This window comes from Herpailurus yagouaroundi, unplaced genomic scaffold (assembly GCF_014898765.1).
Source record: "Herpailurus yagouaroundi ecotype Mexico unplaced genomic scaffold, PumYag 186, whole genome shotgun sequence".
In the NCBI taxonomy this organism is placed as follows: Eukaryota; Metazoa; Chordata; class Mammalia; order Carnivora; family Felidae; genus Herpailurus; species Herpailurus yagouaroundi.
The window spans coordinates 44,499,452-44,513,031 of NW_024412417.1; the positions used below are offsets into that span (position 1 = coordinate 44,499,452).

The following is a 13,580-nucleotide window of genomic DNA, read 5'->3' on the forward strand; positions in this document are numbered from 1 at the left end:
TGCCAGACACACAGGAGATACTGTGTGGAATGAATGCACCAAGAACATCCCAGGAAACCACTCTCCATTGATCCTGTAACCAAAAGGTGCTAACATCCTATAATCTGTGAAGCACGCATCCACCAGTGAGTCAGCTTCAGGGAAACATGTTATAGTAAAAAGAAGCTAACGCTGTCTGAGCCAACGTCCTACACACTGGACTTTGCACGCAGTCACTTGCTGCGCACAACAGATACAAACATTGCCATTCTACAAATGGAGAAACTGAGTCACGGAATGGCTATACAACCTGCCCAAGACAGAAGTGAAGAGGCTGAGATTGGAACCCAGGAAGCACGGAGCCCAGTCCTGTGTCTCATGAGAGACACGACTTGCTGGTGATCATGATTAAATAGGGTTCACATCTTAGGCCTAAGAAGTGCCCATGTGACCATGGATGATTCATGTGGCACAGCTCACATGATCCTTCCAGGAAGCCTGAAGGGTGGATATCTTTATCCCTGTATCACAGATGAGGAAGCCGAGGCACAGAGAAAGCCCAGGATCCGCACAGGACCCCTCCAGGGAATGTGATGTGGCGGCTCCTCCCGGCACCTCCCTCCGCCCACCCACCAGCCCATCTGTGTTTTTCTAAAAATATGTGCTTTGGCTCATCCCTATGGTAATTATCTCTCTCCTCCTCCTCCCTCTGGTTTGCAGAGAGGATAAGGGCCAAGACACGTTATCCTCGGTGCCAACACAGGCGGATGTACTCAGGAGGGGCGGCTCGGGGCAGCCACCTGTCACCTGTCAGGGCGCTGGGGGCCGGGAGGGGCTGGGACCTGGCTCCCTCCTGGGCTGCAGGCCACTCCTCATGCCCCACTTGTCTTGGAAACCACAGCCCCTCCTCTATGCTCCAAACTCCTGTTCTGTGCACCTCCCACCAGGGTGATCTTTCTGAGAAGGAAATGTGGCACACACAGGCCCAGGTAGATCTTCAGCTGTAGTCTCTTGAATCAGACTGCCTGAGTCCAAATCCTGGCTCTGCTATTTCCCTGCTGTGTGATCTATGGCGAGTGACTTGACCTCGCTGCCTGTGTTTCTCATCTGGGAGCAGGGACGGTCAGAGCCCCGGCCTCGTAGGATTCCAGAGAGCAAACAGGTAAATCCCCATGTGTCCCCAACACTGGGACTGCCAGTATTTCCTGGAAGCTCTCCATAACCACTCCATGTCTGGTTCAAGGTTGTATGAACCTGCTGAGGTTGCGAGGAATCTTCTCTTCACTCAGGAAGGCCGATCGATTCCAGTTGAGTGAGAAAGAGGTTATCAGAGGGATCACCTAGGACCTCCTCTAATGCGTTCAACTAAGTATTTGGCAAACTCTAGTGGTTTATTGTTGGTTACAGAGTCCCTGTGATGGCCACTCAGCACTGATGGTGGCACATTAGAAAAACACAAAGCCACCTCTGGGGACCTCGGGGCTTCCGGGCCAAGGCCCATCTCCTGCATGTGGGTGTGAGGCCCTTGGCATCCTCCCCCGGGGCCTGCTGCCAGCATCTCCCCTCCCCACACCTGTCCCAGAGTACTTGCTCTTCCCCACACGCTTTCCTTTCCCTCTTCCATGCCCCTCAACACACTGGCATTCATCAAGGATGTACAGAATGCCACTTTGTGCCAGGAGACCCTGGAGGGGGCCAGTGCTGGGAACGTTCCGAGGGCTGGACACTGTTCCAGAACCTCACTAATTTAACTACTGGATCTCACAACTTCCCTTCACTTTACAGATAAAGAAGCAGGACCAGAGGGGTTGGGGGGTGATCCTTCTATGGACTCACCCAGTCTGTAAAACAATATGCAAGCTTAACTCCAGAGCTTGGGTGTGGAAGCTTCAGGATGGCCTGAAGGGGCCCCAGCGGGTGCCTGGGGCTCCAGAGCAGGGTTTCTCCATCTTTCTGCCCTTACATTCCTGCCCCGTGGCCTATTCAGACATTTTCTCCTCATCCCATATGAAAGTTTAACACCACAGCTGTACTGAGTATCTGTTTCTGGTCTGTATGCATACATAAAGCGTAAAGGGGCTGGGCATCCCAAGCCCTAGGGACTAAGTGTCCCTGGTGAGGAGACCTGCCGGGTGTCAGCCTCCTGGTCCCTGCATATAGGGATGGTGCTGATGCCCCCAGGATCTGCAGGTTGACACCACCAATGGTGGGCGGGGGGTGGACAGCTCAGCTCCCTAACCCAGTGCACGCTGTTGGATGAGCAAATGCCATGTTCCAGAAAGAGGAGAAGAACACGGTCAGACAGTGATCTGAAAATATGAAGCCAGGGCTGGGATGGAAATCCCCAAAGCACCAAATGCCCTGCTCCTGAGCATTGGTGTCGCCCTGTGGCCAGTCCCCCAGCACATGAGGTACCCATCACTGCACACAGGGGACATGTGTCCCACTGCCGAAACACCTAGAATAGTAGGGCTCACTGAGCTGCCCACATCCTGGTCTGACAGCTGTCCTTCATGCCCTTCCTCAGATGCAGGGGATCCAGGACTGGGTGTGGGAGGCACCTGGCCACTTTGCATCCCCCGCGCTCCAGACTTAGTGTAGAAAGGGGGATGTGCGTCACTGTGGCCCCACCAGGCAAGAAAGAGGCGCCCCTTGGTGAGTTCCCAAAAGAGGTGGCATTCAAATGCCTAAGACCTGTCCCAGGTGCGTCCGGTAGGATTCTGAGGACAAAGAACATGGCCATGGCCGTGGTAGGTGCAGAGCATTGGATTTGGTGTCAGAAAGTCTTGGGTTTAAGTCTTGTCTACAGCTCTGACCAGCTGTGTAACCGGGACCCAGGAAGCCCACGTATAGCTATGCTACAGGCTGTTCACTCATCTACTCCATACTCATCCAAAATTTACACATGCACACATACACCATGCAAAGAAGCAAACTGCAAAGATAAAGTGTCGTGTAACAGATGTGCATTCTATCTACATGCTTATAGGTGCATTGAAGACATTTTAAAATAAACACAAAATGCTATTATCAGTGGCTCCCTCTGGAGTCTAGTAGAGGTGGGGTGAAAAGAGAATCTTCTTTTAATTTGGATTCTGTATGATTCCTTCTATCATTAGCATGGGTCACAACTGTGCCATTTCTGCACAGGACCTTATTTGGAAACAAAGTCACTGCAGATGTAATTAGTTTGATGAGGTCATGCTGGAGCAGGGTGGGTCTCAACCCAATACCACTAGTGTTCTTAGAAAAGGGGCACATTTGGACATCGAGACATGCCCGCAGGGACAATGCCATGTGAAGACGGAGGCAGAGATCAGGGTCATGTTGTACAAGCCAAGGAACAACAGAGCTTGCCAGGAAATCTCCAGAAGCTAAGTGAGGGGAACAGACCAGATTCTTCCTCACAGCCCTCAGAAGCAACCAAGCCTGTCCACATCTTGATCTTAGACTTCTAGCTTCTGGAATAGTAAGACAGGAAATTTCTTGGACATCTAGCCTCCAGAATTGTGAGACAATAAATTTGTTGTTGAAGCCACTAAATTTGTGGTTCTTTGCTACGACAGCCCCAGCAAACTAATACACAGATCATGCATCACACACTAGAATGACCTAAGGGAAGTCCTACAGGGCCCTGCCGTGCCAGGAGGTCCCAGAAAATAGCCTAGGGTACATGTAGTAGGGCACTAGTGGGGCTTAGGGCAGTAGCTATTTCCAAATTCTAGGATATACTGCCATTTGTTTTTAACATTTATTCATCTCCTGAGAGAGAGAGACAGAGCATGAGCAGGGGAGGGGCAGAGACAGAGAGTGAGACACAGAATCCAAAGCAGGCTCCAGGCTTCAAGCTGTCAGTACAGAGCCTAACACAGGGCTCGAACTCACAAACCACGAGATCATGACCTGAGCCGACGTCAGACGCCTAACCAACTGAGCCACCCAGGCACCCCTATAATACCGTCAATTCTAAACAACACACAGGGCTGTACCAGGATGAGCCAACCAAATGTCGCTGGGCTAACAGGCAAACATAGAGGAGAGTAATACTCACCGGTGGGCCCCTTAGTCCTGGGGGACCCTGTGGCCCTGTGGGTCCAGTGTCACCCTGGAACAGAGAGGGGTCACGTTATCACAAAGTGGATGCAGGCAGATAATGGAGACACAGTTTCAAATGTGGACCAAACTTCATCACGTTCCCCAAGAGACCCAACTTAACTGTTCAGACCCTTCATCACTGATCTCCAGTGATTCCAAGCATGGACGAACTCATTTCATGTAGATGAGTAAATGCGTGAACCTGGTTTATTTATTTACTTGCTCAGACACCGTCCACCCGATCCCACAGCGATTTCTGCTAGCGCCATTTTGAACTAAGGGAGGCAGCCATTGAAGAGAAGTCATCTTGGACGTCTGTCCCTGACTCACTGGACAGTGACTGAACTCACTCCTGCCTCTGCTGCCACAGTAGGAAAAATACTGCCCGTGCACACAGTGCCTTCCAGGGTGCAACGTGGTGGTGATCCACCACCTGGTCTTCCAAGCAGCCTCGTGGCGTGGCTGTCATTCTCTGCCATGTTATGAATGAAAACACAGAAGCTCGGCCATGCTCCCTACCGAGCAGACTCAAACACTCTAGAAAATGGAGCTCTAAAACGAAGAGAGTCCTATAGCTGAGAAGGAGGGAGAAAGCACTTGCCCCCTGGTCTGGCATCCTAGGCTCCCATCCAGCTGCTCCCTGACCTGCCAGGGGAGCTAAGCTCAGCCACACTCCTGCCTGGGGAGCTCCTTCCATGCAACTGGCTATAAGTTGTACTGAGAGGGAATGGATTTTCAAGCTGCTCTTTGGCCTTGAGAGGTGCCTCCGGGGTCAGGGTTTGGGAGAGGGCCCCGCCCGGGGTCAATGCAGCTGTTCTGCTTTTAGCTGCACGACAGGGTGCTGCTCACACTAGACTGGCTTTGTAAAGCCAGTTCTGCTCCTGAGGAGAAACATGGGAGCCTGGCTGGTCCTCTAAGGCCCTTCTAGCTCTATGATCTCATGGAACAGGTCAGTCAAGAAGACAATGCGCATCAAGAGCCATGGGCGGGGTGCACTTCCCCAGGATTTAAATGCAGATCCTGACGGATATAAAGGGTGGGCATGAGACCCCCTTGGACCTCTTGGACCCCTTGGACATGGACCCTGTGCCCATGCTCCTGAGCAAATAACCACTCCCAGGAGGCCAAGTTGCAGCCACACATGTCAGACCTCCCACATGTGTCACATATGAGGTCTGGTCCCCCAGGGGCACGCAGAGCTGACAGATCCCACCCAGGCCGCCTCCTCCCACCTCTGACAGCCTGTGCGACCACCAGTCAGTCCCTGGACCTCTCTGGGTCTCAGGTTTTCTATCGGTAGGACTAGGGTAAAAGATATCTTGCCCTGCCCTGATCCCAAGATCAAAAAGTCCATGAGAAGGGTGCCTGGGTGGCTCAGTTGGCTGAGTGTCCGACTTTGGCTCAGGTCATGATCTTGAGGTTCATGAGTTCGAGCCCCACATCGGGCTCTGCTGGCAGCTCAGAGTCTGGAGCCTGCTTCGGATTCTGTGCCTCCCTCTCTCTCTGCCCCTTCCCCATTCACACTCTGTCTCTCTCTAAAAAATAAATAAACATTAAAAAAAAATTTAAATGCCACACAGCACATGTTAGTGGTGGCCATGATGGTGGTTTCATTAGACTGCGGAGCAGCCAGGCTGGAGAGATAATCTGGGAGATACTGAAATTCAAGCCCATGTGAGGCCGGACCCAAAATGCCACCACTGATACTAACAGGCACGGAAGGTCGATTCGGCAAAGCCTCCTTAGCTACGGGGCGGCACAGGCCCCAACTGTTGAGGCTGGAAACCCAGACCCCAGGGCCTCCTCAGGACTCCAAGGAGGACCCCAGGGGCCGGCAGGTGAGAGACATCACTGGACAGTTCTGAGCACCTGCCTATGCAAGCCTCCACAGGCACCAACCTCCAGAGCCCTGAGGGATGCACACTTTCCACTCTCTCTACCCCTTCCACAGGCCCAGCCGGGCCCCACAGGACACCCACACTCACATCTTTTCCTGGCGACCCTTCCCGGCCAGGGGGCCCCATGGCACCAGGCTCTCCCTAGAAGGGGGAAGTGGAAACAAAATACCCACGTTAGTGAAGAGAATGCAGAATGCCAGCGCCTGGTCTCCGTGCACCTGGGCGGCGGAAAGACCCAGAAGCACAGCCCACCAGAAAGAGCCCCACTGAGTCCTGGCCGAAGCCGGGGTCTGCAGCGCCCGCACGGCCAGCTGCAAGGGCCTGGACCCCACTGTGCCTCTTTAAGCCACAGGCAAAACCGAGCCCAAGGGCCAGGCGCACCGGCGGGCAATTCTGCCTCTTCCGTGGCTGACCCATTGGACACCTCGGCTTTCCCGTCCCTAAACGGAGCACGGCTGGGGGTCTGACCAGCCTTCCAGGTTCCTTCTGTTTGGGGCATCCGAAGGAGAGGGAAGAACGTGAGCCCTGGGCCCCCTGCATGGCTTGCGGGCAGCACAACCCACAGAGGCCTCCTGATTCCAGGCTGATTTGGTCCCATCGGTTGTACCTCAATGTCTGGCCCCCAGAAGGAACGTTTAGAAAAACCAGACCAAGACCGGGAATGGCACTTCCCACGATGCCCGCTGTCCTCTCTCGGGCGACCAGCTGCCATGCTGGCCTGCGGGGCCAGGAGCCCTCAGTCTAGAAGCACCAGCTCATGTCCACCTGGGCCGGCCGCCAAGGCTAGACGTCCACTTACCCGGGGGCCCGGTGCACCAGAGTCGCCTGTGTGTCCCTTGAAGCCCTGGAAGAAAGAGGAGTTAGTCCACCAAAGGGCAGGCTGAACAGGCGAGAGGGGGCAGGCACCTGGGGTGACAGGTGTGCCCCCTCTCGCCGTGGTTCACCTGACGCCTCACATTCTAGACCCCAGGCAGAGGCTAGGCCCTTGATGCTGGGTGATGGGGTGACTCTGCACCATGACTAGAGCTGCAAGGCTTGTTCCTACAAATGCTCCAGCGAGTCAGGGTGTCGCCCCATGTCCTTCTGAGCATCATCGTCCTGATGTTCCCCCGTCTGGCTTGCACCCCCAGTGCCTGGCCCCTGGAGTAGGTGTTTCCCTGCCTTCACTCTACAGGTGGGTCTCAGGGCACCTCCCTCATTCCTGCAGCTGTGGCCAGCCCCCCCCAACAGCCTTGTCCTGGGCCACAGCGCTGGGCTCTCCCTGCACAGAGATCACCTGATGCACCGCTACAGAGCGTCAAGCCCTACGAGCAAAGCAGTCGTTAGCAAAGAAGTCGTTAGCAGGGCTGACACCATCATTTTTAACAGCCAGACCAGCCTGTTGTGTAACAACCCCATACACGTGTGAGGACACCGAGGCTCGAGAGAGAAAACACCTGCCCAAAGTCCCAGGATCAGAAAATAATCCGATTCAGATCCAGGTCTGCCCAGACCCGAGGCCCTCCCACTGTCCCTGCTCTGCACACTCTCCTGACCGCTGGGTTGACGTCTCACCAGCTCTGGTCTCGGGGAGCTTTCCCTACCTGCTGACACCCAGGTGGCACGGTCCCCGCCTGAGGGGCACCTGCCCACCTGGCCACCTCACTGTGCCACGTCCCAGGCTCTGCTGCAGGCTGCACACTAGGCACTCCCTTCCTGCTCCAGGCCCGTGCACACATGTCCTCTCTTCCCGGCGGATCCCTTCCTCATCGGGACACTCCTCCTGGCTGGAGGCCTCCTCCCTACCAGCCTCCTGTCTCCAGCCCCATCTCCCTCAGTCCTCACGCACTCACTCTCCAAGGCCCTCCTCGTACCTTTGTCACCGGGCATCCTGGCCAGAGCACCGCTCTGAGCCCCTGCAGCACCCAGTGCCCCCGGCCAGCCGGTCCCCAGCCGGCGGCTGGCACAGAGCGACGGACCTGTGTGAGCAGAGCCCGTGCACGCAGCTCAGACGGTAGCAGAGGAGAAGAGGGAGGAAATCCCTCCCCGTGGAGCCCCTGCCACATCCTGTCACTGCAGTGTAATGGCAGGCCTGGGAGATGGCTCATCTTTCCCCCGTTTTACATAAGAAGCAGCAGGCTCAGGCCTGTCCGTCACAGGTGGAAGCGGGAGAGCCATGACCCAAGCCCAGGTCTGTCTGACCGCAGAGCACGCCCTCCCCACTGTCACCCTCAGCTCTGGGAGGCAGCAGTTTGTGGCCAAACCAGGCCGTCCAGAGCCAAGGCCAATGTCTCCTGGCTGACCCCACCATGCTCTCCTCTCACCTTATCCCCTGATTTTACCTCCTGGTTCCAAAAAGCGAATGAAGACCCGGCTGGGGAGAAGGCCACCACAGGGCCTGGCCGTCCGAAAAGAGAGACCACCTAGCGGCCTCTCCGATGTGGTGGCTGTTACCCTGGGAACATGTTCTTTACCCTGCTTCTCCAGATTTGGGTGGTAAGAATGTGTGACCTCACCTGCCTCTGGGAGGGGGGCTCTGTGGAAGGCTTCCAGAGCAGCAGGTGGTGTGGGGACAGGTGCAAGCTCTCAGGCTCCAGGAGATGCAGGGGATGCAGGGGACGCAGGGGACGCAGGGGACGCAGGGGCCGGGAGCCCGGCCAGGTGGGTTTCACATCCCTGCTAAGCCGCTGGCCACGTGGCTCCCCCTCTGGGCCTCGGCTATCCCTGGGGAGGTGACCCCTGTCTGTGGGGTTGTGGTGAGGATTAGACGAGGTGCCGCCACCAGAGCCGGGCTGTCACTCGGTGACCAGCCAGGAAGCGTCAGTGACTAAGGCAGAGGACAAAAAGGAAGCTGGCTCAGATCAACCACTGTACCTCGGAGAAGTCAGCTCAGCCCTCGGGAGTCCTAACATCACCTACAAAATGAGAAGACTGAAAGCACCTGCCAGGCATCGATAGCTTTGCAGAATTAATCTATGGAAAGGGGCTTCATGGACCCTTAAGGCCGACTTTGGAATCAGGTCTGGAATAGAACCATGGAATAGAACCACTTGGGAGCCGGGGGTCTCGGCTACTCTACTTCTCTTCAGTGGGACTCAGTTTCCACGTCTGTAAAATGGCGATAGAACTCACTTTGGCCGAGTTGCTGCCAGCACCGCCTAAGAGATAAACAAGTGTTCTCTGCTGTTCAACACAGGCCAGTTCTCTTTCCCTGGAGAGGATCAGGGCCTGCCTGGGCCCCAGCACCTTCCTCAAAGACACTAGAATCCCAAATCCAGCCATCCCAGAGCTGGGGCCCCTGGTACGCTCTCTTCCCATATAATCATGGACAAAATCAATGGAGGGAGCCTCACCGCGGGGCCAGGCACGCGGCTGGGAATTTCACATGCTTCATTACATGCTCACAACCACCCTACAGAACTGGGAGATATTCTGATCTCCATTTCATAGAAGAAGACACAAAAGTCCAGAGAGGTCTCCTGATGAAAGTTAGTAAGTGATAAGGTGAAAGCTGAACCCACATTTGTCCATCTTAGAGGCCGTGTGGTTCTTCAAAGCCTTGCTCTCTGACTTATGCTGTGCCAGCCAGAGAATGTGGGCCTCTAACCCCTGCGCCTGCACTGAGGTAGGATTCCTTGCAAGTCCCAACTGAGAAATGCGTCTTGCCCCAACACGGGTCCCAGCAAATGGATCCCCTTGGCTAAAAGGAAGACCTTCTCCTCCAATAAGCCAGGAACCACCTTTAAAAAAAAAGCCAACACTAACTCTGTGTTTTAATTCCACCATAGGAAGTAATATTCCCCATCCTTAGATTTTGTTCTCCTAAAGGACAATCAGGTGAAAAGCAAGGAGATTTAGGAAAAAGGAAATTGCTTTTTGTGTTCCAGTTCCTTCTTATTGAATACTAGCCAGGTGAGTTATTGATTTTAACAGAAAAACACATTAAGGAAATAGAAGTAGCATTTTGATCTCTACTTCTTGCCAGATAATTGGATTTTAGGAATTTTATTAAAAATAATGTTTTTTTCCTAAAAATAAATTTATGGAATTGTGTAAACAATTTTGAAATTATGAAGAAGTGAAACATTTAGCCAAAAAAAATAACCCCCAAATACAGAGTTAATTTTTATAGAAAAATTATCTATGTATGTTTACATGTATAATAGCTTGACAGCTAGATATAGATTGATATATAAATATAAACGTCAGAATTCATACTTAAAATAAAAGTCAGAATTCATACAGAATTCATACCTACATGCCCAAGATCTGGAAAGAATGTACAAAAATGTGAACACAGCTTTACCTCTGCGTCGTAGAATTACAAGTAACTCTATCTTACTCTCTAAAACATTACTTTTCTTATTCTTTTTGTATTAGTACCATCATTGTCATTGTCACACAAGGAGAATGGGTTACTTTCGTAATTGGGGAAAAAAACCCTTAGCCATGGAAAGTGTTCAAAATTAAGACTCCTTTTTAGGTTCTATCATCCAGAGAAATCCCATTAAAATGATCGTAAACAGTTTAAGAACAAAGAAAACTTAGAACAACATGGCAACAATGGTTGTCATTTTGAAAATAAATCCTACAGCCATGCATACATGAAAGAACTGAATTTATTACGTAGGAGCACCAGGGCCTTGGAAGAGAGGTACTTCTGGAAATCCAGAGTGGGCGGGCTCAGCACAGGAGCCGGGCGGCTGAGGCTGCATTGTACTATGGACAACAAGCATGCACGTGCACGCATGCACACACACATACACACAGCACGCACACACACACACACACACGGGCACTTACAGGCAGGCCGCGGGCTCCCTCTGGTCCTGGTAGACCCGGGTCTCCAGTTTTGCCCTGAGAGTAGAGAAGAGAAGCGCCTGGGGACACCACGATAAGGATCTTCCCTCCTGGCCACCTGGGCTTCACAGCGTTAGGTTTCCAGCGGCCAGTCTCTCACCCCTGCCAACCCTCCTTCCCGGCACGGTATTCCACCTCAGTCCGTACCAATCCCCCCCATGTGTCCAGGCTACACGCTCCTGGATTTTCCCTGGACTGTGCTGGTTACACAGGGTGTCATCTCTGAAGCCACTGTTCCTAGTGGCCCCTGGTCGTTCTCAAAAGTGCTCTGCTCTGGATGCAAAACGCTGCAGACACCCGAGTTCTCAGTGACTCTGTGCTCACTCACAGAACCACTTCAAGGCAGCTATCAACTGCTGCACGTCACACTTGGGGACACTGAGGCTCAGAGAAGCCATAGCTTTACTGAGCTCATCAACGGCAAAGCCAGACTGAATCCCCGCTGCGTGCGACATCCCCAAAGGCTGCTCATCTCAGCCGGCAGCTGCCTCGGACAGGAAGGTCTGCCATTCACCCCTCCTTTTCCCTGGCCCAGCTTCTCTTTACTACAAGAAGTTGTGGGGACACCCGGGCCATTCAAACTCTTCACCACCAGCAGCCTGGCATTGCCCTGGGCACAACTAGCCACAAATAACAGCCAACGAGAGACTGGGAGCTGAAGTCCAGGTGACGTGGTTGGGGTGGGGTGTGTGGAGGGGCAGGGAGCCGGTGAAAGGGCACATCCCACTGATGGGGGGGGTGGGGCAGCATCTGATCCCGCCTTCGCTGAGACAGGAGGAGATGCCCTTCCCCCACATTCCCCTCCTTTTCACAGCCTGGAGACCTTGAGGATCTGATGGGGCCCATCAGTGGGGAAGGAGAGTGAGGCGCATCTGTGGATTTGGAGGGAAAATCGCGGAGAGGAGGGGGTGGGGCAGGTTTGTGTGACTGATTCGAGTCCAGCCGTGTGATCTCGATCTTCCCTTCCCTGGACCTGTTCTCAGTTGCAAACTCAGCACAACCCCCCCACCCCCACCCCACCCAGGGCTTTAGGACCGCGGGTACATGGTCCTAGACTGGCTCCCACACCTGCTGCCCTCAGGTGACATGCCCATCACTGGTCCGAGCATAACAGTCAGCAACTCCTGGGGGCCTTCCACGTGCCAGACACAAACTGAGTGCCTCACGTGTTCTGGCAGTGAGGCCTCACTGCAACCCGTTGAGGGAAGCATGATCGCTTTCCATGGGCCCAAACACTGAGGCACAGAGAGGTTAAGTGGTCTGTTCAAGGTCACACAGCTGGGGTTCTAATCGAGGTATTTTGGCTCCAGAGTCTCTGTACATCATTATATGCTATAATTATCACTCAAATACCTCCTAATAAAGATGACACAACAGGCAACTCAAAAAGCTGCCTAGCTACGTATCTATCCATCCATCATCTATCCATCTGTCTATCTGCCGTCTGTCTGTCCATCCATGTCCCTAACATATAAGAACATAAGCTATCTAACCAATCTATCCATCTATCTACATATCTATCCATCCATCATCTACCCATCTGTCTATCTGCCGTCTGTCTGTCCATCCATGTCCCTAACACATAGGAACTTGAAAAAATACACCGAGTGTAGCAAATGCTGCTGCTTTCCAACCACATCCGCTTGGCTCCCCGGGGGGGGCGGGGGGCGCCCATCATCGGTAAGCAGTCCCTGCTCAGGCTGAGAGCTGTGTGCAGAACGGCCTTCGGGCGTGCCTGACATTGAGGTGTGGAAGTTAATGTGTTCGTTAATGCCTCCCGGAGCAATCCTCTATTTAAAAAGGCTTGAAATCGACAGACGGATGGATGGACTGGCTGGCAGGGCTGGGGGCACGGATTCCAAGTGAGCTCCTCACAAATTCTCAGAGGGTCTCCAGTGACACTGGCCTGGCTGACCCCTGGAGGGGCTCACTCCCTAGCCTGATGTCGGTGGCTTTCCCCATGGGGATCTTTCCCAGTCTCATTTCCTCATGCCCTCAGTGTTTCCAGGGAGCACTTCCCAAACGCCCCGCCTGCCGTAAATCCTTGTCTCTGGATCTGCTTTTATGGGATCCTGTGCCGCTCATTCCCAGGCCAATTTCTCAGGCCGCTCAGAGAGAGAAGGCGTCACAAAGGCCACACACTGAGATTCTGGAGTGAGCGCCTGGCACACTCTGGAAGGCTCCCAGTTGGGAGTTGCTAAGCCCCCACTCCCTGCCTCCTCACGTACTGACTTACCCACCGCATGCCCAGAACAGACTTGGTCTCGTACTGGTCTAGGCCCAAGGCCTGACACAGGCCTAACTGGAAGAGGCAATCCATAAACGCACTGGATGCAGACCGAGGCCTGACAACTCTCAGAATAACATACCTGCAGAAAAGTTGACTTTCTGGGGCACCTGGGTGGCTCCGTCGGTTGAGCGTCCGACTTTGGCTCAGGTCATGATCTCACAGCTCATGAGTTCGAGCCCCGCATTGGGCTCTGTGCTGACAGCTCAGAGCCTGGAACCTGCTTCTGATTCTGTGTCTCCCTCTCTCTCTGCCCCTCCTCCCCCTCATTCTCTGTCTCTCTCTTTCTCAAAAATAAACAAACATTAAAAAAAAAAAGTTGACTTTCTGTCCTGCAGCACTGAACTCGGGAGTCAGCCTCTGGAGGGTGAGTCCCAGAAGCTTCATTTACCAGCCGTGTGACCTTGGCCACCCTGCTTAACCTCTCTGTGCCTCAGTTTCCTCATCTGGGCAATAATAACACCACACCCCATGGGGATCTT

The 13,580-nt window shown here is 53.6% G+C and overlaps 1 protein-coding gene across 4 annotated transcripts in view; it reads right to left on the minus strand.

The window, feature by feature from the left end:
- COL22A1 (collagen type XXII alpha 1 chain) overlaps nucleotides 1-13,580 on the minus strand; it is a 258,511-nt gene that overhangs the window by 18,572 nt on the left and 226,359 nt on the right. For all 4 annotated transcript variants that reach the window (XM_040494491.1, XM_040494492.1, XM_040494493.1 and 1 more), the window contains exons 52-55: nucleotides 10,755-10,808; nucleotides 6,772-6,816; nucleotides 6,060-6,113; nucleotides 4,031-4,084 (exon numbers count right to left, since the gene is read on the minus strand). In XM_040494491.1, the coding sequence (XP_040350425.1) occupies nucleotides 4,031-4,084; nucleotides 6,060-6,113; nucleotides 6,772-6,816; nucleotides 10,755-10,808 (207 nt within the window). The remainder of the gene's footprint in view (nucleotides 1-4,030; nucleotides 4,085-6,059; nucleotides 6,114-6,771; nucleotides 6,817-10,754; nucleotides 10,809-13,580) is intronic.